Here is a 27,182-nt window from a genome sequence, read left to right on the forward strand (position 1 = left end):
TCCGCCACACCGCGCAGCCCCAGCCGCTCGGCTCAGCATGTGCTCCGGAGCCCACCCCGCGCTTAATAATTCAGGACATGTCAACAGCGTTTCACCGGCGGCACGGGCGGCAGGAGCCGGGCCCAGGGAAGGGGTGGCCCCCAGCCCGGACAGGGCTCCCTGGTCCCTGCCTGAGACTTCCTTGGGCTGCCCCCCAAACTCTTATTCCACGGTAACCGCTCCTGGGGCATCCAGGTGGCCCCACCTCCAGGCCACCCAGGAAAGGGTCTGCCCCCCAGGCCTCGGCACACTCTTGGCACTTTTCTGGACCACCCCCCAGGAAAGGTCGGCCGGGTCCTTCCCCACCTCGTGGCCGCTCCGCCTCCCGACCCCAGCACCCAGCCACCACCTGACCCCACCGTCCCACTCACAGCGGAAACTCCTTGGGAGAGCCACTTGTTTGAATGAGGAAGGGGAGGGGAGAGCAGGGCAGGGAGACTGACCAGGGGACAATGCTGACCCCACCGAGATTCTCGGCTTCTCCAGGGCTCTGCTCCCGCCTTCGGCCCCACCAGGCCGCTGGCCCCTCTGGGAGGCTGGCCACCCTCTCCCCGACTGGGCCCCCAACCCCAATCTCAGTCACTCCAGCGTCAGGAACAGGTGCATCCCGGCCCGTCTGTGGCCACGGTGCCTCCCAAATATTCCCCCAATCCCTTGCCACAGCCAGGCTGAGGAGGATATTGGGTGAACAGGCCAGGGAGTGGAGAGGAGGTACGATATGGGGGTCCCTACACATGTGGGGGCGGGTGAGAGAGGGTGTGGAATGGAAGAGAGGAAGAGTCCCAGTGGGGGTCCAGGCAGGGGCAGGAAGAGGAAGGGGGATTTCACGGGCGGGGGTGCTATCCTATAGAAACACATGCTGGGGGTTAGGGGACAGCCCTGCAGAGAGGGGCATGGGGGCGCTGGGGTGGCTGCTGTCTTTTTGCGGAGGGGAGAGGACAGGCATAGGGACCCCTGTGGGCTGGCCAGGAGGGGCTGCATGGACGCCCCAGGGTGGGGGGTGGCAAGGGCGAGCAGCTTCTGCTCTGGGGGGGGGGGGGGAGTTCCCGTGAGAGCGTGAACCCTCACGGGAGAGGAAGCAGTTGTCCCCCCGAGGAAAAGGGGGGCTGATTAATCGGGGCGCTAATGAGCAGCAGGGAGAGGAAGCTCGGAGGGGCGGGCGGGGGAGGCGGCTCCATCGATCCAAGCCGCGGAACCAGCAGCTGAAAAAAAAGTGAGAAGGGAATCGATCTGAGGGAAACGGCAGCTGCTGGGGCTTAGAGCCCGAGGTCCAGGCGCCGCTGTCCGGCGGCCACCCCTCCCCTGCGTCGGGCCTGGCCCCGCGGCCACAGCCCCTGCCCGGTCCCAGGGGAGGGGCCCGGGGAACGGCTCCCGGGGGGGGGGGAGGGTGGGCACAAGGCGACCCATCTGGGGTCACCCTGGCACAGCACACACCCACACCCCCAGCGTGGGCCAGGCTTGGCGCCCTGCCTGGGTTGTCTCGAGCCTCTCGAAGCAGAGAGTGGTTTCCCCAAGGGCCCCATAGCTGGGCTTCCCCACAAACCTCCGGACGAGACTTGGTCAGCCAGCTCCCCAAGCTGGGAAGATAGGACCCCAGAGGGGGCCTCTGCCTGGGGCACGGCATCCCGGAGGTGAAGGTGGGGCTGACACCGGACGGACGCAGCTGCTGAGTTAGCACTGAGTGTCCAAGTGACCACACACAGCCTCCCTCTCTCCGCCCCCGGCTCAGGCAGCCCCCGCCCATGCTCTCCCATCTCCGGATGACTCCCAGACCCCTCCAGTGCTCCACACCCCCCATCTGTCTCCATCCTCCCCATCCCCTCCAGCCTCCCCTTCTCTCTCTCTTCCCCTTTCTCCCAGTATTGATTTTTCGTTACTAGGGTTTTTTTTTTTAAAAAGGTGATTTAATTGCATTTTTAAGGTTACTTCAGTCTGGGGCTCTGCCAAGAAAGCAGGGAGCTGCCCCCAAGCTCTCCCCAGCGCTCACTGCTGCCCTGGAGTCGGCACAGGCCCCCGATGCCCCTGAATTTCCCTGCCAGCCACCGAGATCTCAGGGTCCTACCCCCTCCCCCATGTACTGGTCTCCATTGTGCGCCCAAATCCACCCTCTTTCCTCCTGAGAGGAAGGCGGGAAACCTCCGACTCCTGGAAGGAGTGAAGTTGGGCTGTAACCCTGTGTGAAGGGAGCCGGGAGGGGAGGGCCGTGAGGGGAGCTCCAGGCCTCTGGGAAGTGGGGAAGTGGAGCAGCAGTTAGCTGCAGGCACACCCGCCAATGCCCCACAGCCAGCTGTCTCCAATTGTCCCCAAGTCCCCATCACCCTATCTCCCAGGAATCTGGTTAAGCTCAGTGGGAGGCCCCTGTCCTTCCTGCCGCCTAGTTTGGCCTCCCCCCACCCCCCACCTCTCTTCATTCTCTTCCGGCCCCTGCCGGTGCCTCCCCACCCCCTTTGCTTCTGGCCCCGTCTCCCCACTCCCCTCCCTCTCCCCGCTTCCCTGCCTGCCTCCCTCTCTGCCCGGCTGCAGTTGGGTGATAATCTCCCTCATTTAGCCTCCCGGCTGCTTCCCCGGCTCATTGCCCAGCTGGTCCCTGGGGCCCGGCCCAGCTTCTTCCCCACCCCCAGCCCTGCGCCCAAGCTCCCCCGTCCCCTCCCCGCTTCCCCCATCCACTCCCAGGAGACCAGCTGCCCCTTGCAGAGAAGCATCAGGCCAAGGGTGGCCGGCCGGAAGCAGAGATGGGTGTGAGCAAAGGCGGGGGAGGGCATAGGATCTATTAGGGACCCCGGGGCTGAGAATGCCTGCGGGGGTGGGAGGAATGGTTGGAGGGCAGGGGGCAGTGTTCCCCTCCTGCAGGGTCGGGATGTGAAGTTCCAGCCAGGGTTCCTCTGCTCTCCAATTGTCCCCATTCCCCAGATTTGTTCACAGGCCAATTTTCCACCCACCTCCACCCCCCGGGGGATGAACCAGGCTTCCTGACAACAAGAAAGACAAGGGTAGATGGACTGAGAGGCAGGGATTAGAGTGGCATCTGCAGAGCCCAGCAAAGTAAGGCATGGGGATGGGGGGCAAACGGTGAAGGGGGCGAAGAGGGTGACACGAGGGCAGTGTGGCTGTGGCTTGGGCCACCTGGGAAAACATGCAGAGGTTTCAACTGGGCAAAATGCTCCAAAGGGAGACGCAGAGACTCCTTAGGACCCAGCTTGGGGTTTCCACGGGTGCCTCCAAGACCCTCCCTGCACCCTGGCTCTCTGGGGCCCTCCCTTGCCTCTTCTCCCATCACAGAGGTCCCCCAAGCTGAGCTGCGTTTAGCCCTTCTCACCATTTGAGGCCCCAGACTCCCTGCCACAGCCCATTCATAGACAGTGTGACCCCCAAACTCACGGACAGCACCCCCTGATCCCAGGGGACACCCCCGTGCCACCCTCCCCAGTCCAGACACCTGTGTCAGGCCAGCCCCTGGTGCGGACAAGGGGATGAGCCAGTGTGGGACAGATGTGGGCGGGAAGGGACAAAGATGGGGGGGCCGGGGCCGGGGCTGGGCCGGGCCTGGCTGGTGAGCGAGCGGCGGTGACAAACGGGCTGTGCGGGGGCCGAGGGGCGGGGGGCGGACGGCGGCTGATTTATCTGGGTTATTTATGCCGCGGACGAGGCAGGAGAAGCGGTTAATGAGAGTCCCAGCAAGGGGGGGTGGGGCGGCCCGGACGTGATCGGAGGCGATTGAGGAGGGTTAGCGTCCCACCACCAGGCCCTGCCCCCACTGCCCGCCAGCTCTCTGCACCCTTCGCCCCCCACCTCCCCAGGCCAGCCCAGCCCAGCCTCCTCTCCTGGGGCTTGTACCAAGACCCCAACCCCTGCCTCGGGTCTCTCAGGCCGAGTGGGTCACCGGCACTGAAGGGAACCAGGCCCCAAGACCAGGGGGCATCTGGAGGCACTGGGGAGGGGGCCAGAAAAGGGAGGGCAGAGAAGGAAAAAGAAAGACGAAAAAATCCCCGCTGGACAGAAACTGACCAAGTCGGTGGGGTCTGGAGAGCCCAGATTCCAAGGCTGCGGAAGGCGGAGGGCTGGGGCTGGAAGACGCCAGCACGGGAGGGGCGGGCAGCTCACAGCCTTGGACCTGAGGCTGGAGAGAGGGCAAAGGGCGCTGGGGTGCAGGTGTGGAGCCAGCCAGGAGCCAAGATGCAGGCCTGATGGCAGAGACAGGCTGGGGGGTGGGCGGCGGTCAAAGAGCGGAGAGAGCCCGGGAAAGGCGGTGGGGGGAGAGGATCCAGAGAAGGAGGGGGAGAGGGCTTTGCAGCAGCGAAAGCTGCTGGGAGCAGATAAGGCGGCACAGCAGCGGGAGGGATTAAAGCTCCGAGGGGCAGGGGAGGGGGTGCGGCGTGGGACCCGGGGTGGGAAGGGGCAGGGAGGAGGGCCGAGGGCAAGACGCGGGGACCACGGAGACGGCTGGGGAAAACGAGCGCTGCTCCGGGGGCGCGAGGTGGTCGTCGACTGGGAGAGGGAGGGGCTCCTCGACTCTGTTCTGGGGAGGCCCTGCTGGGGGAGGGGCGCCGAGCATTTCAGGGGGAGAGGGTCTTTTCTGCCATTGCCGGGGGCCCCATGCCCCGCGCGTGTCAGGGGGAGCAGGGCTGAGCGGAGGCACGCGTGGCTGAAGGTGGGGACCTGGGCGCTGGGTGGGGAAGCGACGGGCGGTGTGGCCTGGGCTAGCCCTGGAACCGCAGCTCTGACGGTAGAGACGGAGGGCGCACAGCGCCTCCTTGAGGTGGCCAGTGGGACACAGGAGAGGCAAAGAGAGCAGTCCTGGGTGCCCAGCGGGCCTGCCCAGGCTGTGGCTAGGATGGGGGTTCCAGGGGGGTTCTTTGCTGGGGGAACAGGTGGCTCCCCCCGGCTCTCACCTCGAATCTGGGAACTTCTTACCACCACCACCCCCTCCTGCTCTCCAAGCCTCCCAGAAGAGTGGGTTCGTGGTGGGGGAGGCCCCTGCTCTCTCGGAAAGGAGCTGGGGGCGGTTGAGAGGTGGCCTTGGTGGCGGTGGGGGGCCCGGAGGGGAAGGAAGGGGAGGAGGAGGAGGGGTGGCGCGTGGGGGTGGCAGGCGGGGCCAAGTAATTGCGTGTTTGTCAGTTCTCCTGTCTGCACACGAGGGCGCGTGCGTGTCGGTGGGTGTATCTGCGCCTCGAGGAGTGAGTCTGCTGGCAGAGGTGTCAGTGTGTCTGTCTCGGGGGTCTGGGCTCTCCGTGGTGCCTGCCCTGCCCCCTTTTTGTTCTGGGGAGGGCGGCTCTGGGCACACCCAGCTGTGCTCCATGCTGATGTGGCAGATGTGGCGGGGCCCAGCTGTGCCTGCTTCCCAGAGAGGGGGAGGGGGCTGCAATCTGCTCCCCCGGAAATGGCTGCTAAGCGCCAGGGGGAGGGGAGCGAGAAGGGGTCTGCCTGCCGCCCCCCCCCCAAGGGGTTGGAAGGAGAAGGGGCCCTGCTCCGTCCCCGCCCGTCCTGGCCAGCCTCCCCCCAGCTGCGCGCTTGGCTCAGGCCTCTTCCCTCTTGGCTCCAGAAGCAGGTCCAAATCTCTCTCCACACTCTGTCCCCGTCCCTAGCACTCCTCCCGTCGCCCCATCCAGCTCGGTGCCAGGGACCCACCCCCTCCCCAGCCCCTAGCTCTCTTCCCCTCGCTGATTTTACAGAATAATCTTTTTATGGAAACCGAAAAAAGCACTAATGGCAGGAGCGCACCCCTCCCCCGCATCCCTCCCCCCGCTCATCCCCCACTCCCACCCCAGTTCCTTCATTCTCCCTCCACCACCCCTCCCCGGGGCCAGAACGCTCCTACCCTCTCCCGGCCAGTGCAGGTGGGGTGCAGGGTCCTGAGGGAGAGGGCGGCTCCGCCCTCCAGGGGCTGGGCTCTCCCCACCTCCCAGACCCTGATCTATCCCCTGTGGACAGATGGGACCCTAGGCGCCCCGAGGCAGCTGACCTCTGAAGAGAAGGGGACTTGACACTGCTCTTCTGAGACACTCTCCTCCCCCTCCAACAGTGACTCCATTAGCCTGGGGGTGGGTTGGGGGCACCTTAGAAAGTCCTTCGCTTCACCAGCCCCTCCCCCACCCAAACACTGACCCTTTTCCCGTCTAGTGCCTCCCCCCACCAAATCCCCACCCCCCACTGGGTCTAGGAGGGGGTCCCGGGGGCCAGGGCCTGACACAGACTTATTGGATTTCACGGTGTTTTGCTGAGAAAATAATTAAATTATCATATTTATGATGGAGCTGCCATGCCCTCTGCCAACCACTCGGAACAGAAGGGTCAGGACTGGGGGGAGGAGGGGGAGGGACCCAGACCCAGGTCCTACGGCCCATCCCTGGCCCCCCCCTTCCTCAGGGAGATGGCCCCTGGCCCAGGGTTGATGCCTGCAACGCCCTCTCCCAGCCCAGTCCCAGAAAGGGAGACCCGGCTGGAGGGAGGAAAGTGGGCAAAGGGGCTGGGGGAGGTAGGAGGGGAGAACTGCCCAAACCCAGGTCCCTTCCACAGGCTCCCAGCAGCCTGCGGGGCCCAAGGTGGGTGGCCCAGGCCCCATTTCACTTTCTTCCTCACTATCCGGCTACGAAGCTGACATCCTGGGCCCTGTCCCAGCCCGGCAGCCTGCCTGCCGTTTCCCACCCCACCCCACCCCTCACCACCCCCCACCACCCCCACCCAGCCTGCTGCCAGGACCCCCTCCTCTCTCCCACCCACACCCTGCCCCCCCATTCTCTTCGGGTAATTAGATTCCTCTCAATTAGCAGATTACGATCATTACCAGCTCATCTGGCAGCCAGGCTCTGCACCCACAGCTGGGGAAAGGGGGGGCACCAAGAGGGGCACTCGGGGGTCATGGGCACTCGGCTGGGTTTCTTTGGGGCTTCCCAAGTGTGGACCGGAGGGGTGAGGCTTCTCCAAGGGCAGAGCCAGAGTGGAGGGAGATGGGCAGGCCGCTCGCAGAACCGCACCTCCCACTGTGCTTCTGGAGACAGCAGCCCGAGCTCTCGCGCGGCCTCCCTGCCAGGGGAGCGGGGGAGACACAGGGCCTCGTGCAGGGCAGTGCAGGGCAGCACCCCCTGCCCACCAAGAGCCAGGCCTCGAGCAGATGAGGCCGGCAATGCGGAAAACAGGCCAGGTCGCGGCGGCCGCCAAGGGGCGCGGGTGAGCCAGCCTCCAGGCCTGGGGTTCCCATCTCCCGGGCTCGCCGCTCGCACCCCCGCTTCTCAACCGAGGTCCTCTGCCCTGCCCTCCTCCCTGGAGGGCCTGCACCCGGGAGCCTGAGCCAGGCCCAGTGGAGAGGAACAGGGAGGAGGGCCAGCGGAAGCGCGAGGGCAGGGGCGAAAGCAGGGGCCGGCGGGCCGGGGAGCCTCGAGGGCCTTCCTCCAGAGTCGGGAAAGGCTCAGGCAGTGGGAGGGGGAGATTTACCAGGGCTCCGGATTCATTATTCATGAGCCCGCAGCAACGACTCCAATTTAAATGCTAATGTGGGGGGGCCTGACTCAGCTGCCCCCCTTCCGCCCCCACCCCCAGCCCAGGCACCAGCCGGAGTCAGCGCTGGCTCCAAGGTTCACCAGGGTTTATTAGGGAGCTAGGAGGGAGTCCCAGCCCCCACATTGCTCCCTGCCTTTGAAGGCCCTGCCTGGCCTCCCCACCCTTCTGGACAGAGGCTGCTGAGGTAGGCGGGAGACTCCCCGGGTACGGAAAGGCGTTGGGGGGCCTTCCGGCAGCCCCCCTCAGAGGATGATCTGGTTGGTAAAGCTTCGGCTCAGCTCCTTATGTGGCAGAACAATGGAGTTCAGGATGAGAACCTCGGCAGGGATTCGGACACGGCAGCCTGCAGCGGGAAAGGGGGGACCAGAGGAAGTCAGGGGAGGGGGGCAAGGGAGCTGGGGACCACTGCCACCTGGGGGAGTCCTTCCCCGCCCACCTGTGCCCCTGGTCTCAGGTCCCCAGGACACACAGGGCCTGGCACAGAGCAGGCATTCCGCGAATGTTTGCTAATCAAACCCATACCCCTCGCAGGCATACCTTCTGGAACAAATGCTCCCCACAGAGCCCTGGCCAGCCCCCGTGGAAGTTTCTCCCAACCTCCCAGCCCCAGGCCCCCTGGGGGGCCGTACCCAGGATGGTGATGGCGGGCAGCAGCTTTCCGTCCTTGAAGAGGCTCTCGCTGTCCATGTGGGCTCGGGGGTCATTGGGGTTGGGGTCGTTGGGGGTGCCCTCCACGCGGGCCCAGCGCCCCACGCTGCTCCCCCAGCCCACGATGCTGTGCAGCACACATGTGTGCTCCTGACAAAGAAAGCCGTGTGGGGTGAGTGGGGTGGGTGAGTGTGAGAAGGGCCAGATGCAGGGCCCAGGTGGGTCCCCTTCTCTGCCCTGGGGGGGATCCCCAGGCCCCTGCTTGGTCTTCTGGGGCACCACCACCCCCCAAGCAGCACGTGCTCAGATGCCTACCTGCAATGTGGCGCCATGGAGGACGATGCTCTCTCGGAGCCGCACACCCTCGCCCACCGTCACCCCCTCCCCGATGGAGACGTTGGGGCCCAGCTGTGGAGAGGAGCACATACCGTGGGCCCCAGAGGTCTGGGGGGATCCCTGAAGCAAATCCCCACCACAGGACAGGTAAGGGGGAGAGGACTGCTCAAGGTCACCCACAGGTCCTGACAAAGCAGAGACCGGCCCCCAAGCTCGGGAGGTATCCACGCCACCCCCTTCCACCCTGACAGCCACCCTCACCCTCCCACCACTCACCACAGCGGATGTGGCCACCTTGGCTGTCGGGTGGATGTAAACGTTTCCTAGAAGCAGAGGAGAGAGAGTGGGGACAAATACCCCAAACACTCTGGAGCAGGAGGAGCAGGGGTTGAGACTTCAACTCTGGGGTCCCGGGCAGTTCAGGGGGCAAAGGTTAAGAGTTGGGGGCAGGGCGGTTACCTCGGATGCGCGGACCCCCTGAGTTGTGCTTGGCCAGTCGCTCTGGATGAGTGAACTGGTACTGGCTCAGGTAGAGGCGGGAGGCATAGAGTGCTGAGCTGGAGACCACACAGTGGGGGAGGGCTCAGGGCCAGCAGCAGCCTGTGCCCACCACCCCAAAGTCTCCTAACCCCCGCCAGCCCAGCCCGCCCATCAGAATCTCCCCTCCGTGCCCCCCACTCCCACCCCACCCCACACTCCATACCCTGCAGACTTGATCTGGCTCCAGAAACCATCAGTGAGGTGCACGTAGATCTGGCCCTGCCCGGCCAGGGCTGAGAACACGTCCTGCTCCAGCCGGATGGTACCTGCCCCTGGCCACAAGCCGGGGGAGTCCTCCCTGGGGGAGAAGGAAGATGCTGAGGCCCGGCCCACTGGGAGGCCAACACTGTCCGACTAAGGCACAGGATCTGGAGATTCCTTCCCTTCCCTGAGTCCCTCTCTAGGATCTGTCAGGATCTGTCTCAAGGGATGTCACACCCCAGGAACCAACCCCCCAGGCCTCACGCACGTGCCCCCCTCAGCCCCGCCATCCCCAGGTGGGGTGCCATCACAGGGCACACCGGGTCTTACCTGCCTCCCAACCCTGCCCCATGTTCAGAGGGAGGTGGACCAGGCCTGGGTTCCCACTTTCACATTCTCCTCCCCATTCTCTCCTAACCGCCCCCCCCAGTCACCCTCCCCATCACTGGATGGAATGAAACACAGACAGACTCACCCCAGAGCAAGGCAGCTGGTGAGGGCAGAGACAGTCACAGAAAGAGAAGGAGAGAGAAATGGCAGAGGTGCCAGCCCAGCAGAAACAGACAGAGAGGCCAGGGGAGATGGAGAGAGAATCAGAGCTATGGGTGGGAGACACTGGCTGTGAGCCAATGGGGCATGAGATGGGAGAAAAGGTGGGGGAGCCACGGAAGGGAACAGGTCCCAGACCTAGACGGGAGACCCTGAGATCGTGGAAACAGGGCTCTGGGGCACGATGCTCCAAGGGGAGCCTTGGCTTGAGAGTACACGTGTGCACGCCTGCACCCGAGCCGGTGTGCACCCAAGTGTATGGGCTGCCGTCTGTTCTGGAACATGTCTCTGGGATGCTCAGGGCTTGAGAGAAATGGACCAGAAGGGGAATGGGCAGGCAGTGACAGAGTAGCAACTGGGATGGATAAGGAAGAGGGACAGAATGAGGTTAGAAGGGGAGGGACTGGGGAGGCTCAGGCTGGAGATGACAAGTGGAAATGGGAAGAGGAAAGTAAGCAGGTTGAGATGAAGCCTGCAGAGACTTGGGGGGGTGGGGGGAGTGGTGACCGGGGAGACTTGGGGTATAGGGCCAAGAGGCCCGCCTCACGGTTGCCCATCCTGCTGATTACGCTGGAAAACATCCCGAAGGGGCTTCAGTGCTTCTGGGGAAAAGAGGTAGATGCCACAGTTGATGATGTCACTAACAAACGTGCTGGGTTTCTCCACGTAGTGCAGGACCTGAGGACAAAGCCAACTGGGTTCAGCAGGAGAGGGGACGGGCCAAGGTCATGATTCCCCAACAGGGCCTCAGAGCTCCAGGCTTGCCCTCCCTCCTCCCTGCTGCCAGAGTGGTCTTCCTAAAAGGCAGAGAGCAGCCTGCCACTGCCTGCCTTGCCGCCCTGTGCTGACTGCCCCTCAGTGGCAAGTTCAAGTCTCAACCACATGCCCTTCCCTTCTCGAATCCTCCCCACCTCCCGGTGCTCCCAGATCTCAGCTCCATGCCACTGCGTGCTACTCCCTGTGCTTGGAGTGCCCTTTCCATCTCTTCATCTGTAAAACTCATCTTCCAAAGCCCAGTGGACATGGTCACTCCCTCTAGGCATCCTCATTTGCTGGCCTCAGAGTGAGCCACTCAGGCCTGGGCACCCCGGACTCTGGACCCAGGACCTGTAGCACTCGTGTCACTGCAATGGCTGGCTTCTGACTCTGTCTCTCCCTCTAAACAGAGTTCCCGAGAGGTAGGGATTCTACTTCTCTTATACCCAGCCGATGCCTGGCACAAAACTCTAAATATATTTATGTATAAATGCATGTAAGCACGTGCATGTTTGCATTTGTGCATACATGCCGACTCAGAAACAAATAAAAAGCGGTGTGTGAAAATCAGGCTTGGGGGCAAGGAGCATCCCAAACAGGGACAGAGAACTGCCACCTTGCGATTATGTCCCCATAACCTCCACAATTTTGTCTCTGTGCCTTTGAGCATACTATTCCCTCTGCCTGCAGTGCCTCCCTATGCCCTTCTTCATCTACCCAAATCCACCCTCGCCTCCTCCAGGAAGCCCTCCTGCCCCCACCCAGTCGAGGCTGGGGTGGCCCCCCCTTTTGTGTTCCCCTTGCAGCCTGTGCACACACCATCAGAGCACCACAGGGACAGAAAGTCACTGTTAACCCCTTCTCCCTCGCCAGACTCTCCGAGGAATCCCTACCTAAAGGAACAGAGGACCTGTTCAACTGAGGGTGTGGCCCACGGGTTTGACATGACTGAGGGCCGCTTTTGGGGTCTACCCCATAACGTTCCAGCACTCTCCAGAGACCAAGGGTGGGGGGGACGATGATACAGAGTAGGGACCCCCTCGGCCCCGCTCTGCTCTCACCTCATGCGTCTGTGGATTCTCAACGATGCAGCCGTAGTTGAGGGATTGCGTCCTGTTAGCCTGAGAGACAGACGCGCCCGAGACAGTGACCAGCCTGCTCAGGGTGGGCAGCAAGGGCTGTTTTCTCTCCTTCCCTCCCCTCTAGCACCTGGCACGCAGCTCTGCACTGACAGGCCTTCAGCGTTGGTGAGAAGTGACAGCTGCCCTCCCCCTCCCTACTTCGGAGCAGCCAAAGGGCTCGAGGTCTCCGCTGACACCGCCATTACTGCTGGGGTGCCTGGCACACCTCCCTTCCCAACGCGCGGCCACTCCAGCTCTCCTCCCGCCCCGATACCGCGTACCCTGGGAGCCTCCCGGCATCACCCCGCTACCCCCTCAGCCCTCCCAGCCCCCTCACCGTGGTACCAAGCAGTAAGAAAGGGTGCGGCTGGCGTCTGTACGCTTCCAACATGGCCATCAATGGGAAGTCGGAGCAGACGTCAGCATTGAGCACGAAGAAGGCTTCAGGGCCCCCAGCCAGGATCTGGTCCCGGAAATGGTAGAGACCACCCCCTGTACCCAGGGGGGCAAATTCCTGCAGGTACCTGTCCCCAGGGACCCCACAGCCAGCTCAGTGAGATCAAAGGGAACAGATACCATGAGCGTGGGTACCTGGCACCCCCCACCCTGCCCCCTGCTCCTAGGAGCACTCCTGCCCAAGCCCCATGGGGAACTTCGAGTGTTCAGGAATTCAGAGATGCCAACTGCCAGTCCTCCTAGTATGTGAGGGTGAATCGGAGCAGAGGGAGGCCAGGGCATCCCCACGCCCGCTTAGATGTATGTGTGTACAAACACCTGACCGGAAGGTTAAACTCCTGCTGGGCAGATTCCAGGAACCGGGTGAGGGGCTCATCGGGTTGGTAGAAGCCGATGAGAAGAATCTCCTGCATCCCAGGGACCTGAGAGGAAGGAAAGACATTGGGAGGAAAATAGTGACAGCTGGGAATGTCAGGGAAGTCCTTGATTTAGGATTAGTCCTTAATATAGGATAAGTCTCAGCTTTAAGGGCTCCTGGCACTCACTTTACCTTCTGGCCTGTCTTCTCCTCTGGAGAGCGAGGAAGTTAGAGGAAGTCAGCCCCCAGGCCTTTGATCTTTTATTATTCCCTCTCCTCTTTCCCATCCAAACTGGGGCTCACACCAAGATTTGGCCTACCAAGCTGCCTTAAAGGAAAACCCATTCATTTTTTCCCCATTTTTATTATATGTCAATCTGAGCTTGAGATCGGCATGAGGTAAGGGCTACCATTTACCAAGTACCTGGACCATGCTAGACACTTTGCAAACTTCTCTAAGCTTTTCTGCCCCACAAAGCAGGTCTAATCGCCCCCATTTTACAGATACGGAAACTAAAACTCAGAAAGGGTGAGGAATTTGCTCAAAGCCTCACAGCTGGTAGATGGCAGAGCCCTGATTCAAGCCTCAAGCCGTGTCTGTACTGATTCCAAAAGCAATAGAGAAATGTGCCCCATGGTGAACAAGGGTACAAGTTCTATGCTTTGCAGTCTTTAAGGTTCCCCAGACTGTGGTTTCAGATGGTCTTTAATATCCCCGCCAGACCTCACATTCCATGCTTTAAAGACAGGAGTGAAATCTGAGCAGAAAGAGGCCAGATGTGAGACAAGATTAGGGGAGAAAGCAGCAGGGCAGCTGCCTGCACAGCACAAAGCCAAAGAGGCACGACTCACACAGTCACCCATGAATCATGGCCCTGGGAGTTAAGCCTGGTGAGGAAGGGGTTAATGCCTTGTGGGAGATGGGGGGGTGGTCTAGGGTTACCTGGGCACAGGCCTCAATGTGGTGCTGGATCATAGGGACCCCCGCCACGGGAAACAGTGGTTTGGGTACCTCGAAAGACAAAGGCCTGAAGCGAGTCCCTGGGAAAGGGGAGAGAATGTTTCAACCTCTGGTCTCCCTCTACCCCCACCCCACCAACCACTCCAGCCCACCCCCACCGCCCAGCATTTGTCATCCCCCTGGTTCCTCACCCTTTTGGGGGCCTCCAATCAGGATCACAGCTTTGAGCATGATGGTGATTGCTACCTAAACCTCAAATTCCAACAGAGAAACCAGGCTCAGACCTCACACCCTAACCTAGAAAGCCGATTCACACCCTTAGCAAATCCCCAAACCCCAAACTGCAACACTTAGCACTCTCCCAGGATGGGAAACCCAAAGTTCAACCCAGATTCCAGTCGGCCTCCAAATCTCACAGAGGTTTCTCCCAAATTCTGAAACTTACACTCCACAATTTGAACCCCACCAGACTTCCCTCTAGCCAAGAACAAAGTCCGCAAACTCAGCATAGGCCTTCTCAAATCCCAAACCCGAGAAAAACTGAACCCCCAAACACACTGATGCCCAAATCTTTGCAGCCCATGAATCTCAATAGTGAACCCCAAAAACTTACTCTAAATCCCCAAAGGAGCCCCAGATATTTGGCTTCAGTCCTAAGACTGAGCCCCAAGTACTGAGGTAACACTGATCTGCATCTGATGAACTCCAAATTCGGACAAATATGCTGAACCATGAATCCTAAAACTGACCTCTTGGTGATGAAGCCCGAATCAAAAGTCAGATTCCCTTGGCATCCCAAACACTGAACCTACCACTGACGACTGCTGCTGAACCCCTGGATTAGGAGGGTTGGTCACTGATCCTCTGAACCCCAAAACGGACGTGCCAATAAACCCTAGCCCCGCATCATCAGAGGTTGTAGGACCGACGCTGGCGCGGACGTGCGGAGAGTCGGAAGGGGACCTCCGAGTCCGAGTCTGGGGCCGTCCCCTGCCCTCTACACTTTTCGCCACCACTCCACAAGTTCCCTTTACCACTAGCTCCCTTTACCACTAGCTCTGCCGCTCGCTATTGCCGGCTCCTTCCGCGCACGTGTCCTCTCGCAAATCGCGAGAACTTCTTCGCAGGGCCTGCTGGGAATTGTAGTTCTTTGGCTTCCCCCGCCCCTTCTTAACTCTGGTTGGGGAGAGGTGGCACTTTATGGGAGAACGGGAGGACGTGGCCTAGGGGTCAAGGGGGACAGGTCTAGACTGGGAGAGGGGCGGGGCCTGAGAAGCAGAGGTTGGGACCTGAGATTAGGAGCCGGAACAGTCCCTGGGACCGCAGCCAAACTAGAGAACTAGGTCACCGGGAGAAGCGGGCCTGGAGAGGAGAGAGGGTGTGGCCAGGCGTGAAAGGGGCGGGTCCAGAGCTTAAACAGCCGCGAGGGGGTGGAGCTTGGGGGATGCAAAAGAAGAGAAGGCGGAGTCAGAGATTCCACCGCCAGTCCGGCTGGGAAACCCAGCGAGAGAAAGCAGGTCTGGGGTTTACCGTCTGTAAAACGAAGTGCCGTACTGGCACTGTCCCCAATTCCTCCGTCCGCGGCATTCCGTGACCTTGGTGTGTGGTTCTGCAATAAGTGTGGGTGCCGGGGTGGGGCCGGAGGAGAGGGAAGGGAGACGCCAGTGCGCGCACAAAACCTGACCCAGCAGACCGGGAGGGTCGGAGAGAGTAGCTTTATTAAGCAAAACGGAGGAGGGTTGTCTGTCCCACCCACCCCCAGGCTTGGAGCCAGGACGGAGGGTACGAGGGTCCCTTTAGGCCACGTTCACGCGAGCAAAACTCTGGTCCACGCCCAGGCTGTTCTCCACGTACACTTCGTACTTGCCGCTCTCCTGGGGCGCGGCCCGGCGAATGGACAGCGTCGTGGTGGTGCTGCTGACCGTGATGCGGGCGCGGGGCGCGGGGTCAGCCCACGCGCGCGGCGGGCGAGGCTAATTTAGCCAGCTCTGTTCTCGGCCTCCCAGGTCCCCGCCCGCGTCCCACTCCCGCCGGGTTTCTGGGCCCGGTCCCTGCTCAACCCCGGGCCTTTGCCGCAGGTCCCCGCCCTCGCCTGTCGTCCTCCTCGACGTCCTCCCCGTCCTTGGTCCAGCCCACGTTGGGCGCAGGCTCGCGCATGATCTCGGCGGTCAGGGTCCCTGTCGCGCCTTTGCGCGCCTCCGTGTTGTCCGGTCCCTTTTGAATCTTCGCCGGGAGTAGAGAAAGGGGAGGGGGCCACGACCCAGTGAGGGACCTGGAGGTGAAGCTCAGCCTACACAGCTCCTAGTCGTCCCCTAAACGCGGACGCATTTCTACTCGCAGTGGGACGCCAGCCTCTCTGAGGCTTCGTCTCCTCAACTGTTAAACGGGACGTGATATAATCCCTGCGCTTCCTCCTTCCCAAGATTGAAAAGAGGATTAAGGAGATTCTGCCCGGGATCGCGGTTCGCACATCTCGCGGGGCCTTGGAGACAGCTCCGCGGAGTAGAAATTGCTCTGGGTTGAAAGTCAGAAGCTCAGGGTCAGATGGCCTGCCTCCGGCTCGCTGTGTGACCTTGGGGCACAGCGTTGGAAGCCCACAGCGGATTTATCAACCTGGGTGGGGCCAGATTCCGAGGTAGGGAAGGACGTACGCAGCCGGCTGTGCCCGGCTGGCCATGACCCTATGCGGACCCCGCTAGGCCCAGCGGTAAAGGCACGCGACTGCCTGGCCCCTCGGGCGCCCGTGGGGTGGTGCAGCTCGGCGCGGTAGCGCTGCGCCCGGGGCGCGCGTACCTTCCACGAGGATGCGCGCCGAATCCGAGCACTGGCCGAGCGGGTTAGTGACGTTGATGCTGTACTGGCCCAGGTCGGCCGGCTCGCCGTCGAGCGCCACCACTGCCACTACTACATCTGGGTCCTCGAAGACGTAGCGGTACTTGGTCCCGCCGCGCAGCTCCTGGCCGTCCTTGCTCCAGCGGATGAACGGGTCCGCGAAAAGCAAAACGCGGCAAGTCAGCTTGGCCGCGCTGCCCTCAACCAGCACCACGTCCTGCAGCGCTTCCAGCACCCGCGGCGGCCCTTTCTCGCGCAGCTCCTTCCGGGACCTAGTAGCGAGCGGGTCAGGGCGCAGAGCTCCCAGGACTGGGCTGCAGCCTGCCCGTAACCCTGTTCGCCCAGACACCGGCCCCGCGCCTCCGTCTCGGCCCACCACATCCCCGCAGGGCTGGGGCTGCTCCTGAAATGTTATCCTGATTAAACGGCCCACGCTCCTCGGCCACTCTGTCACACCTGTTACCACTGCCCCTCCCCGAGTACAGCACCCCAGGGGTCCATAACTCTGTGCCCAGCTTCCTCCCCTCCCCCCTCCCGTCAGTGCAGCAGGAATGAGGTTTCTGCAACGCCAGTTCCCTTCCTCCCTCCCGTGGGCTCCACAGCGCCCCTTCACCTATGGCCCCGGGGAGAGGCCTGGATGCGAATGGCCGCGCTCTGGACCTGGGGGTGGTTGATATCCGGGGTGCAACCCGGGGGGCGGGGCTGCAGCCCCCGGGTTTTTGACGGGAGCTGCTTTGGACATCTGTGGGGATGGACAGCAAACATGGAGCTCCGGGTGGAGAGTGGAACTCCAACCATCTGCCCGTTCCTTGCCTGGTCAGAACACGCGGAGGGGGGTGGGGTGGGGGGGGGGGGGCTGGGAGAGCCTGAGGCTGGTCTGAGCCTGGGGACTCACGGTGGAGACCGCGACTTCCGGACTTGGGTCCACCAGCTGGGAGGCTGGCGGCAAGGAGCCCTTCCTGATGGCACAGTAGGGGCACTGGCAGGTGGTCGACCTCGGGCCCCGGTTTTATACATCGCTCCCCTCCTTGCCTTGTTTGGCGTGGTCACCCCAAGCCCCCGCACCCTGGGATCCCCCCGCCCGCCCCCTGACTCAAGCAGGCTCCTTATTTAGCCTGAGGATGTCTGGGATGCTGGCTCAGGCCCTGCGGCAGACCCCTGGAGGGAAACCCGAGCGCTCTGGGGTGCACCATGCATCAGAGCTGGGGCAGCTGGACAGCTGGACATGGCCCCATCCCCTTCCAGGGCAGGGGTATCCATCCATCTGGCTCTCGGAGGGCCAGACAGGGCCCCTAGCTGACAGGAGATCCAGCCTACTGCTGGGGCAGCTTTACACTCAGCTTCATCCCATGACAATTGGGCAACTTGTGAAACACCATCTGTTAGGGGGTACGAGTGTTTGTTGGGGTGTCTCTGAATGAAGCCAGGGTAGCCGCGAACTTCTCAGACCATACAGCCAATCACCTGAAGGCCACGTGGCTGTCAGGGCCAATAGAGAAGTCCTTACTCTCCACCCAACTCCCCGGAGGCCAGGGTTGTCATTTGCAGACTGTGCCCCCTGGTGGTCAACTGAGTTAAACCAAGAGGGGATACAGCATACCCCACCCCCCATCTCCCCTCACCTCCCTGGTTGGAACACGGAGGGTCCTGGCTGGGCTGCACTGTCCTTCGACATAAGCACCTGCTCCAACTGACTTCGCAGCTCTAGGTCCACCCATGGAGCATCAACTGGTGCACGGGGCATCACACCCCCTGGGGTAAAGGGGGTGTTAACCCTCCAGGGCTGGTCTGGAGGCCAGTCTGCCCAGGCCAGGGCACCGGGTGGGAGCAATGTTCCCATTCATTGTAACTGACTGCCCAGGCTGGAACACTGTCACCTTTTGACCAGAGCAATTTTGACACAACTCTGCTGACATAAATTACCTTTGCTCCTCTGGGTTTGGAACAAGCAGTTCACATGCCATTTCCAATGGAGATGGAAAGATCAGAGATCAGAGAGGGGACAGGAGATCTCAAGATCAGAGAGGGGACAGGAGAGGAATTTTACCATTTATCAGGATATGAGTTCAGGCAACTCATCTTTATGTGGGAACACTTCCAGTGAGTAGGGGATTGGAGATTCTCATAGGCAAATTGTGCATCTTCATTGCGAAACTGACAGGTGGGCAAGGCATTGCTCTGGTCCCTTCCAACTGGCTTTTTTTATTTTAAGATTTATTTTATTTATTATTCTCCCCTTCCCCCACCCCCTCAGTTATCTGTTCTCTGTGTCCATTTGCTGCGTGTTCTTCTTTGTCCACTTCTGTTGTTGTCAGTGGCACGGGAATCTAAGTTCCTTTTTGTTCCGTCATCTTGCTGCGTCAGCTCTCTGTGTGTGCAGTGTCATTCCTGGGCAGGCTGAACTTTCTTTCGTGCTGGGCGGCTCTCCTTACGGGGGGCACTCCTTCTGCATGGGGCTCCCCTACGCGGGGGACACCCCTGCGTGGCACGGCACTCCTTGTGCACGTCAGCACTGCGCATGGGCCAGCTCCACACGGGTAAAGGAGGCCCAGGGTTTGAACGCGGACCTCCCATGTGATAGACAGACGCCCTATCCATTGGGCCAAGTCCGCTTCCCTCCAGCTGGCTTTAACGCACTGTTATTTTATGATGATGGGGCTGACTCCTTCCCTGGGGTCCTGAGAAGCCAGGGAGGCTGGGCTGGGCTGGGCCAGGGATTGCTAGGGCTGGAGCCAAGAGGCGCTCAAACTCAAGCAGCAACGCACAGCACCAACTCTCTCTCTCTCATGGTTGAATGTTTTTGTTCCACTCCCTTTACTGAGCACAGCATTTGGGGGGGGCAGTCCCTCTGGGCACAGGGGTGCCTGATCCCCACCCCTGCCCCTCCTCAGGACACAGCAGCTCAATTCTAGGACCCAGCGACCATTCTGCGACACTACAGGGAGCAGCTAGGCTCAGGATGCCTTGGCACCCAGCACGCCCTCCCTCTAGTTTGCCGTGGGGACAAAGGCTGATGGATCCCTCAGCCGCAGGAAAATGTCGGTCTGTGGCCCCAGCACAGCAGACACACCATCCAGAACACTCACAGCTGCCCTGTGCAGCTGGTGCTCGGGGAGGCTCCAATCAGGTTCTAACACAGAAAGCAGGTCGCCAGCCTGTCCTCCTTCCTCCCGCAGCCCTTCACACCCCCTGCTCTCACCAAGGATGGTGACGAGCTCCGCTCTGCTCTGGGGAGCAGGACCAGAGCTGCCTGTCCCCTGGGCTGAGCTGGTTCATTCTGGAGCCCAGCATCCCCCACATTGTGATGGGGGACATGTGAGAAGAGTCTGGTTGGAGACTTAGGGGGGCAGATTCAGTGGTCCTGCCAGGATTCCAGAAACTGCAAGAGGAGACTCCTCTCCCCCATCCCCACCCTCCAGGAATAAGGGAGAGGGGAGGGACCGGCAGGGTCGGAGGAAGGTGCATGGGGTCCCAAGGTGTGTGGTGAGGAATCCAGAGAGGGCTGAAATGCCTCCCCACCCCCAAGCCATCCCTCCCCACAGACCACACAGAGGTCCTGCTGCTTGCCATTTTTATTTTCCTTGTGACAGACAGACAGCTAGCTGCACAGGCAGCTGGATGGCCAGGGGGATGGTCAGGACAACACAGGCAATAGGGATTAGATGGAAGGAAAAACGTCCTCGGTCAATAAATAAATAAATATGAGTGGGAAGAAGGGCGAAGGCCTTGAAGGGGGCAGTGGGGCCCTCCTCGGGCCAGCGCGGACCCAGAGGCGCATCCACTGGGACAGGAGGGCAGAGGCCCGAGCGACCGCCCACCTCCAGCCTCTAGCCCTGCTGGCCTCTCCTTCCCGCCCGTGGGCGGCTGGCTCACCCCACCTGCAACCCCCTGCTCTCCCTCGCCTACCTCACAGCCCCCTCTGGCATCCTGGCTCTGCCTCCCTGGCACTGTCTCTACGCCCTGCCCCTGCTGCACCGATGCCCACTCCCAGCCCACAGCCCTGGCCCCTAGGGCTCCTCTTGCTCCTCTCCAGCCACTCACACCCTCCATGGTGCTCCCCCAGATGCACCCCCCCCTCAAGGACCTTCATCCCGTCTCCCCCTCCCCATCCCTCGTCACTTCTCTAGTCCCTTCTTGCCCCGCTTCCTGCTTCCACTTCCGCCCAGCCTGGCTCAGGGGTCTCCAGCTCTGGCCAGGGGTGGCTTCAAGCCGGAGCCCCGGAGCCTCTGTCCCCGCAGGTCTGTGAGGTAATAGCCCGGCCGGATGTTGCTGCTGGTGGTGTCCAAAGCCCCCGGGCCCACCCGGCTCAGCGTGGGCCCTGGAATGTCCCTCAGCGGGAACCCCGAGTCGAAGCCCAAGGCCAGGCTGTGGTCTGTGCCGCTAGGGGCTGCCGGGGTAGGAGCGGAGCAGCACCTTGTGGCGGGTGGCGGCCTCGGCCCGGCGGCGCCGCTGCTCGCCCAGGAACTCCTTGAGCCGGTTGGTGGTGAAGGTGAGCGTCTGGCGGCGCAGCTTCATCAGGTAAGCGTCCTGCAGCCACGGGTGGGCCAGGCAGTCCTGCAGGGAGGGCCGGCTCCTGCCAGGCCCACCGGGCCCGTGAGCCTGGAAGGTGGCTCCAGAGCAGGACGGGGCCTGCCCACAGACTGCACCCCAACCCTGGAGTCACCCCCAGGTAACCCCGAGACTCAGTTTCCCCGTCTCTGGAATGGGGATGGCGAATCTGCCTCTCCCATGGGACTGTTGTGGACAAATGGCAGGCGTCCCACCCTGAGTAGGGGATGAGGAACAGTGGAGAGTGGAGGGGTATTTGGCACCAGCTGGGCTGGGGCAGGCTGGACCCAGGGCAGGTAATGCTGGGGGTTGGCAGGTGAGGGCCCCACTCACCAGGGGTGCACTGAGAGGACCTTTCGCAAGAAGAGGGTGGCACTCTGGGAGGTATTGGGGTACAGCTGGAAGGCATCAAAGCGGCCCCCCACAATCCGAGCCTCTGTTTCCTGGGGCTCTAGCTCATAGAAAGGGGAGCGTCCGCTGAGCCTGTTGGGGAGACAGTCAGCTGACACACGTGGGCTGGGGGTGGTCAATTCCCAGGCTCAGGGGGACATCAGCCTGGGATTTCTGAGGGCCACAGCACTCGGGGACAGTGCTACCCTGTGCCTGGACATCTGGGGAGGCCCAAGCTGTGGGTGTGCATTGTGCCGTGTGTGTGCACATGTGTTAGGGAGGCGGGGCGTGGGGTAGGCAGAAGGTGGGTTGCGGAGCCCATGGCGTGAGGGCAGAGGGCTGGGGCAGGGCCTGAGGGCACTCACATGATGTAGGTGAGCACGCCGGCTCCCCAGATGTCTGTGGCAGAGCCGATGGGATCCCCCTTTACCATCTCAGGAGCTGACAGGAGACAGAGGCCAAGCTGACCCAGCGTCCTGGCAGCAGGGGAGCAGGGAGAGGTAGGGGAGGCCCCTGGGGGCCTGGGGACCAGAACTCTGTCCACATGGCCAGACTCTGGGTACCAGAGTAGTGGGCCCTGGAAGCCAGCAGGCAGAAGGCCCCAGGGGAGCTGTCAGAGGGGTGACACAGAATGGTGGGGCTCCCCAAACTCCAGAGGTACTGAGAACCGGGGTCATCAGCTCCCTCAGATCAGCCCCAAGCTGAGCCCCTTCACAGAGTATGGCCAACACCAAGGTCGAGAGCCTCTGAAATCAGCCCGCTTGCTCCTAGGCCCAGTTCCCTTCCCAGCCGTGGGACGCTGGGCAATTTACTCAGTCTCTCATCTGTAAAGCACGGCTTATAGAATAGCTTTCTAAAGGAGAGACAGTGAACGCGAAGCACTCAGCACTCAGCAGGTAGTTAAAGGGAGGCTCTCTCCCTATTCATATAATAGTTGATTCTCCCTGTATTTCCAGCTTCATCAAATCTTAGCTCTTCCATCTGTAATTGAGGTCAGGCAACATACTGAACCTCGTGGCACCTCTGTTGCTTTAGCTGCAAAAGGGGTTAATATCAGGCCAACCTCCAGGGCTAGGGCTACTGTAAAGATCAAATTTTTAAAATCCTCGTACAGGACCTTGCTTGGCATACAGCTAAGCACTCAACACACAGGCCTGTATGTGGCAGCACCCCAACCCTCCACCTTGCTGGCTGGGAGCCTGGCTCTCACCCATGAACTCCAGCGTGCCCGTGCGGTGGCCAAGAGGCCGCAGGGCCTGGGGGTTGTAGGGCTGGGCACTGCCAAAGTCCACGATCTTGAGGGCATTGTCGGGTGCCAGCAGCAGGTTGTCCGGCTTGATGTCCAAGTGCAGCACGTGGCGGCCGTGGAGGTAGTCCAGGCCTTGTAGCAGCTGCACCACATAGGTGGCCACGTCATCCTCTGAATACCGGAACCTGCAGAGGGGTGGAGTAGGGGAGCAGGTGATAGCCAGCCCTGCCCCCGGGGCCTGCCCCCCCACCCCCCAGGACGGCCCAGCCACCTGTCGCTGAGCCCACAGAGGAGCTCCCGGTTGCCACAACTCTCCGCAATGAGCACAAGGTAACGCGGGGTGATGTAGGCCTCGTGCAGAGCCATGAGCCGCTCATGGTGCAGCGTCCGCAGCACTTCGTACTCCTGCAAGACCCGCCGCTTGCCCTCGGCTGCGTAGGGCACGATCTTGGCCACGAACGTGCGGCCCGTGGCGTTCTCCCGGCACGCTCGCACTACACCAAAGCGACCCCTATGTGTTGGGGGGCGGGGAACACCGCAGGCTCAGAGGACAGGAGGGACACCTCCATTGGGATGGCCAAAGAGGGAAGCAGGGCCCCATGGGGGTGAGAATGCAGTGCTGGGCTCTGGAGTGGAATCCTAGAAACCTGGGTTCAAATCCCAGCTCTGCTGCTCACTGGCCCTATATCTTAGTCAAGTCCCATGATAACCTCAGTTTTCCCATCTGTCAATGGGTGAAGGTAGTCATGCTATCTCCCTCTCACAGCTGTTGTAAATATGAAATGAAACTAATTTACACCCACTAGAATGGCTATTACTAGAAAATAAGTGCTGGTGAGAATGAAGAGAGACAGGATCCTTAGAACATTGTTGGCAGGAAGGTGAAATGGTGACACCATTGAGGAAAAGTTTGGAAGTTCCTAAAAAGTTAAACAGAATTACCATATGACCCAGCCATCCCATTCCAGGTGTATATGCAAAAGGGTTGAAAGCAGGGATTCAAACAGGTATCTGTGCACCAGTATCGATGTTCATCACAGCAGTATTCACAATAGTTAACAGATGGAAGTACCTCGAGTGTCTATCAATGGATGCATGAATTTTTAAAATGTGGTATACACACACAATGAATTATTATTCAGCCATAGAAAGGAATGAAGTTCTGACATATGCTACAACCTTGAGGACATCGTGTTGAGTAAAATAAGCCAAACCCAAAGGACAAATATTGTATGATCTCACTTCTATGAAAGAACTAGAATATGCAAATTCATAGAGACAGAAAGAGAGCACAGGCTCGGGAAGATGGGGAATGGGGAGCTAAAGCATAAGAGGGTGCAAGGTTTCTGTCTGGGGTGGTAAAGGGTAGGACCACTTTGTGAAGGTGATGAATCCCATTGAGTTGGATGGTTGGGAGTAGTTGAGATGGGAGTAGTGGGGTAGTTGAGATGGGAAAGTATATATTTGTTTCCACAATTAAAAGAAGGGAGAGACAAAAGTGACAATGACAATGAAATAAAATACACTATCCTGGACTGGATCTAATAATAGAAGAGAAAACACACAAAAGCACATTACTGGGACAACGGAAAGAAATGAAGGCCAGACTGCAAGCTTCATATCAATGTTAAATTGCTGGAACTTGATAACTGTACTTAATGAGGTTACATAAGGGAATATCCTTGTTCTTCGGACATGTACGTAGTTAAGCATTCAAGGAGCATGATGTATGCAAACCATTCTCAAATGTTTAAGAAACAGACAGATAGACAGACAAAATGATATAATACATGGCAAAAGTTAAAAGTTGGTGAAGCTGGGAATGTGGATAGGGAACACATTGGAGCTCTCTGTATTAGTCTGAAATTATTTCAAAAGAAGTGAAATAAAAAATGTAGTGGAAGCTGATGGCTATAGAGTCCAGTACTGTGCCTGGCATAGAGGAAACTGCTCACTAGTGCTCTGAGGACTCCCTCATGCCTGGGGCCTTCTCTCCAAATCCAGAACAGTTTCCCCAGTGCTCCCCACACTCTACCCCACCCCATTCCATCCTCCACCCGTCCGCCAGCCCAGCTTGCCTGGCCTTTTCCTCCAGGAAGGTGTAGGGTTTCTGAGGGGGGCCCTGCCGAAGCACGGTCCCCTCTGGCCCAGGAGAGCTGGGGGGCCCGCCCTCAGGGGAGCCGACCACCTCCTTGGTTGGGCTCCACACGGTCACCTTCCGGGGCTCGGGTGGGGGCTCGGGGGCTGGGGGCTCGGGGGCTGGTGGTGCAGACACAAAGGAAGTGACCATGTACAGGGGAGTCGAGGACGCCGGCTTAGCCTCGCGAGGGCTGGAGGCTGGAGTCGGGGAGGTCGGGGTCCCAGTGTCAGGGACGGAAGACTTGGGCTCACTAGGGGGGACCTGGGGACTGGGCGGGGTCGGCTCTGCTTGCTGGGCAGCCAGCAGACCTCTGTGCTTTCGGGGGGGAGTCTGGGGTGGTGGACCCACAGCCTTGAGTGAGGACAAGGCCTGGCTGGGGGGTGTTGGGGGAGATGAGGGGCCGAGAGGGGCTGAGGGTGGGGCTAGGGGCGCAGGAGCTGGGGGTGGGCTGGGGGGCGGGGCCCGTGAGGTAGGAGAGTCAGGAGGCGGGGCCCTGGCTGGCCCTGAGGTAACAGGGGCATCTTGGAGAGCAGCAGACGGCAGAGCGGAGGAATCTAAGCGAAAGAGAAAGAAAACCTTCACCATGGCGCCTGGGGTGGGGGTGGGGGTGGCAAAGGGTGGTGCTCGAGGAGGGGGCAGATCCCCAGCTCAGGGTTCCCCTTTGTTCTCTCAGCACCCCCGTCCCACCGACCTTGAGTGCCCCTGACGAGGACCTTCTCAGAAGGGTTGCTGAAGGGTCCCTGCCCAGCACGGTTGGCACAGGCCACACGGAACCTCACGGTCGCGCCGACTGGCAGGTGGGTCACGTTGTAGTAACAGTCGGAGATGCCCGAGCTCACGGGATGCCAGGTGGACTCCCCTGCCGGGGGCATGGGGGCGGGGCTGAGGCCACCGCTGGGGTGGCCCAAGCTCTCCAGCTCTATCCGTAAGAGCCCGGGGCGGAGGGCTCTGCCCCTCAGGGCACTGGTCTCCCCCTTCCACTGCCGCCCTCCCCCACCCCCCGAATCCCCAGCCCTCACCATCCACCCGTCGCTCCAGCGTGTACGTGCACGGTGCCCGGCTGTCGCCCGGCTTCCACAGCACCAGCGCCGTGTCCTGGTAGGTCTGGGGCACCTCGGGAGGCGAGAGCTTCCCCGGGACGCCTGGCAAGAGGAGAGTCCCAGGGGGCGCTCATGCCCCCAGCTTCGGGGCCCATCACTACCCCCCGCCCCCAGACCCTTCCCCGAGCTCACGGGCCACAGCCACGGTGCAGGAGCTGGTGATGCTGCCGAGGGCGTTGGTGGCCGAGCACTCATAGAGCCCGGCGTGCCTCTTGCCTGCCCGGGGGATGCTCAGCAGCTGCCGCCCATCCTTGCAGGACACAATGACCACTGAGGGCTCTGATCGCAGGGACCGCTTGTCTGAGGGGGCAGGGAGGAGCAAGAGGGGCTGCTGAGTGAGGCAGCAGAAGGGTCCTCATCCAGGCTCCACCCCCACGGCATCCCCTCGGCCCTGCCCACCCATCTCTGGGGCCTGAGGCCACTTGTCACCCTCTCCCATGACCTGCCCCCCACTGGCCTCTGTCCAGGAGAGTGACCTCAGGTGTCCTGAGCAGGGTTACCTTTCATCCAGGAGATGTGGGGCGCGGGGCAGGCCGCCGGCAGGCAGAGCAGCGTGGCTGCCTCCCCCTCCAGCAGCACCTGGTCCTTGAGTTTGATGTGGAAGACTGGGGGGAAGTCTGCAGGGAGAGCAGGAAGGCCGTGGGTCTGTGGGACCCCAGGCTACTCACTGCTGGGGTGGGGGCGCATGGGGCCAGCGCTGCAGGCAGGAGGCAGAGGGGAAGGCTGTCTCCTGAGTGGGATGTGGGCAGTGGCTCCCACGCCGCGCTGAGTGTTTTATTCGGGGCCTGTGCCAGCTTCCCAGGGCTTTAACTGGGTGGAGCTGCCGTTCCTTCCACTGACTCTGGAAGGCGCTTGGTACCTGCTTCACGGGTCTGTAAATCACTTAGAGCAGGGCCTGTGAATGCTCTATGAGCATGTGTTAAATAACTATAATGGTTAAGATCCTGCAATACCCATTTCCTCTGGGGCAGGTGCCAGAAGCAAGAGGAACCAGGGATCTGAGCTGAGATGGGACTGACCATAAACTGGCCCACAATATCCAGTCTCGAAAGATGGGAAATCAAGGCAGACTACGACAGACCCTGGAAGCGTGTTGGGCTCCCAGTCCCCCTTTCCCACCTGGGGTCAGGGGTGAGGGTCCTGGACCTCCTCCATACACCTTGAGTGAGGGCAACAAAGTGGTGAGAGTTTTTGAAGGGCCAAGAGGCATTATCTGCATGACCATGAACGAGTCATTTACCCTTTCAGAAGCTCCATTTCTCGCCTGGCAAGGAGGGAAATAATAATTCCTAGCTCATAGGACTGTTGGGAGAATTAAGAGAGAGATGGAAAGTGCCTAGCATGTAAGAAGCGCTTGCAGATGTTAGTGTCTGTTGTGATTACTATTACTAATCCCATTACTATGGCATCTTAAGATGCCCAGGAAAGAAGCCAGGCCCAGACCCCCAGAGGAGCCGTCTTCAC

At 60.9% G+C, this 27,182-nt stretch overlaps 3 protein-coding genes across 6 annotated transcripts in view; all 3 read right to left on the reverse strand.

Moving 5' to 3' along the window:
• Positions 1-7,601: 7,601 nt before the first annotated feature.
• GMPPA (GDP-mannose pyrophosphorylase A) lies at positions 7,602-14,573 on the reverse strand. 4 transcript variants are annotated; one of them, XM_058300060.2, is made up of 13 exons: positions 14,510-14,573; positions 13,651-13,711; positions 13,442-13,539; positions 12,459-12,562; positions 12,022-12,208; positions 11,625-11,684; positions 10,355-10,485; positions 9,221-9,355; positions 8,977-9,074; positions 8,794-8,840; positions 8,497-8,589; positions 8,163-8,331; positions 7,602-7,876 (listed from the first exon to the last, which is right to left on the reverse strand). In XM_058300060.2, the coding sequence occupies exons 2-13, from the start codon at positions 13,688-13,690 to the stop codon at positions 7,776-7,778; spliced, it is 1,263 nt and encodes a 420-aa protein (XP_058156043.1). In that variant the 5' UTR covers positions 13,691-13,711; positions 14,510-14,573; the 3' UTR covers positions 7,602-7,775. The 4 variants fall into 4 exon arrangements, with proteins under 4 accessions (XP_058156043.1, XP_058156042.1, XP_058156041.1 ...); XM_058300059.2 differs by having other exon boundaries at positions 14,272-14,557; XM_058300058.2 differs by having other exon boundaries at positions 14,209-14,557.
• Positions 14,574-15,210: 637 nt separating this feature from the next.
• On the reverse strand, positions 15,211-17,033 carry SPEGNB (SPEG neighbor). Its single transcript, XM_012520016.2, is given in 5 exon segments — positions 15,211-15,376; positions 15,546-15,693; positions 16,253-16,563; positions 16,905-16,987; positions 16,989-17,033. Coding segments are annotated over 5 exon segments (708 nt in total). The 3' UTR covers positions 15,211-15,255.
• Positions 17,034-19,845: 2,812 nt separating this feature from the next.
• SPEG (striated muscle enriched protein kinase) overlaps positions 19,846-27,182 on the reverse strand; it is a 56,509-nt gene continuing 49,172 nt past the window's right edge. Inside the window, 10 exon segments of the mRNA XM_058300063.2 lie at positions 19,846-20,864; positions 21,173-21,322; positions 21,595-21,670; positions 22,440-22,663; positions 22,750-22,989; positions 24,557-25,172; positions 25,310-25,477; positions 25,638-25,760; positions 25,851-26,018; positions 26,219-26,335. Of these exon segments, the coding sequence (XP_058156046.1) occupies positions 20,672-20,864; positions 21,173-21,322; positions 21,595-21,670; positions 22,440-22,663; positions 22,750-22,989; positions 24,557-25,172; positions 25,310-25,477; positions 25,638-25,760; positions 25,851-26,018; positions 26,219-26,335 (2,075 nt within the window). The 3' untranslated portion in view covers positions 19,846-20,671.

Source organism: Dasypus novemcinctus, chromosome 7 (genome assembly GCF_030445035.2).
Source record: "Dasypus novemcinctus isolate mDasNov1 chromosome 7, mDasNov1.1.hap2, whole genome shotgun sequence".
Lineage (NCBI taxonomy): Eukaryota > Metazoa > Chordata > Mammalia > Cingulata > Dasypodidae > Dasypus > Dasypus novemcinctus.

What these genes read in the sequence shown, in the direction of transcription:
- GMPPA (XM_058300060.2), bottom strand. Translation starts at nt 13,690, where the DNA reads ATGCTCAAAGCTGTGATCCTGATTGGAGGCCCCCAAAAGG. An exon ending in AGGTGGCCACATCCGCTGTG is followed by an intron (nt 8,590 to 8,793) that starts GTGAGTGGTGGG and finishes TCCTCTCCACAG; the next exon opens with CTGGGCCCCAACGTCTCCAT. An exon ending in GCCCGCCATCACCATCCTGG is followed by an intron (nt 7,877 to 8,162) that starts GTACGGCCCCCC and finishes TTCCCGCTGCAG; the next exon opens with GCTGCCGTGTCCGAATCCCT.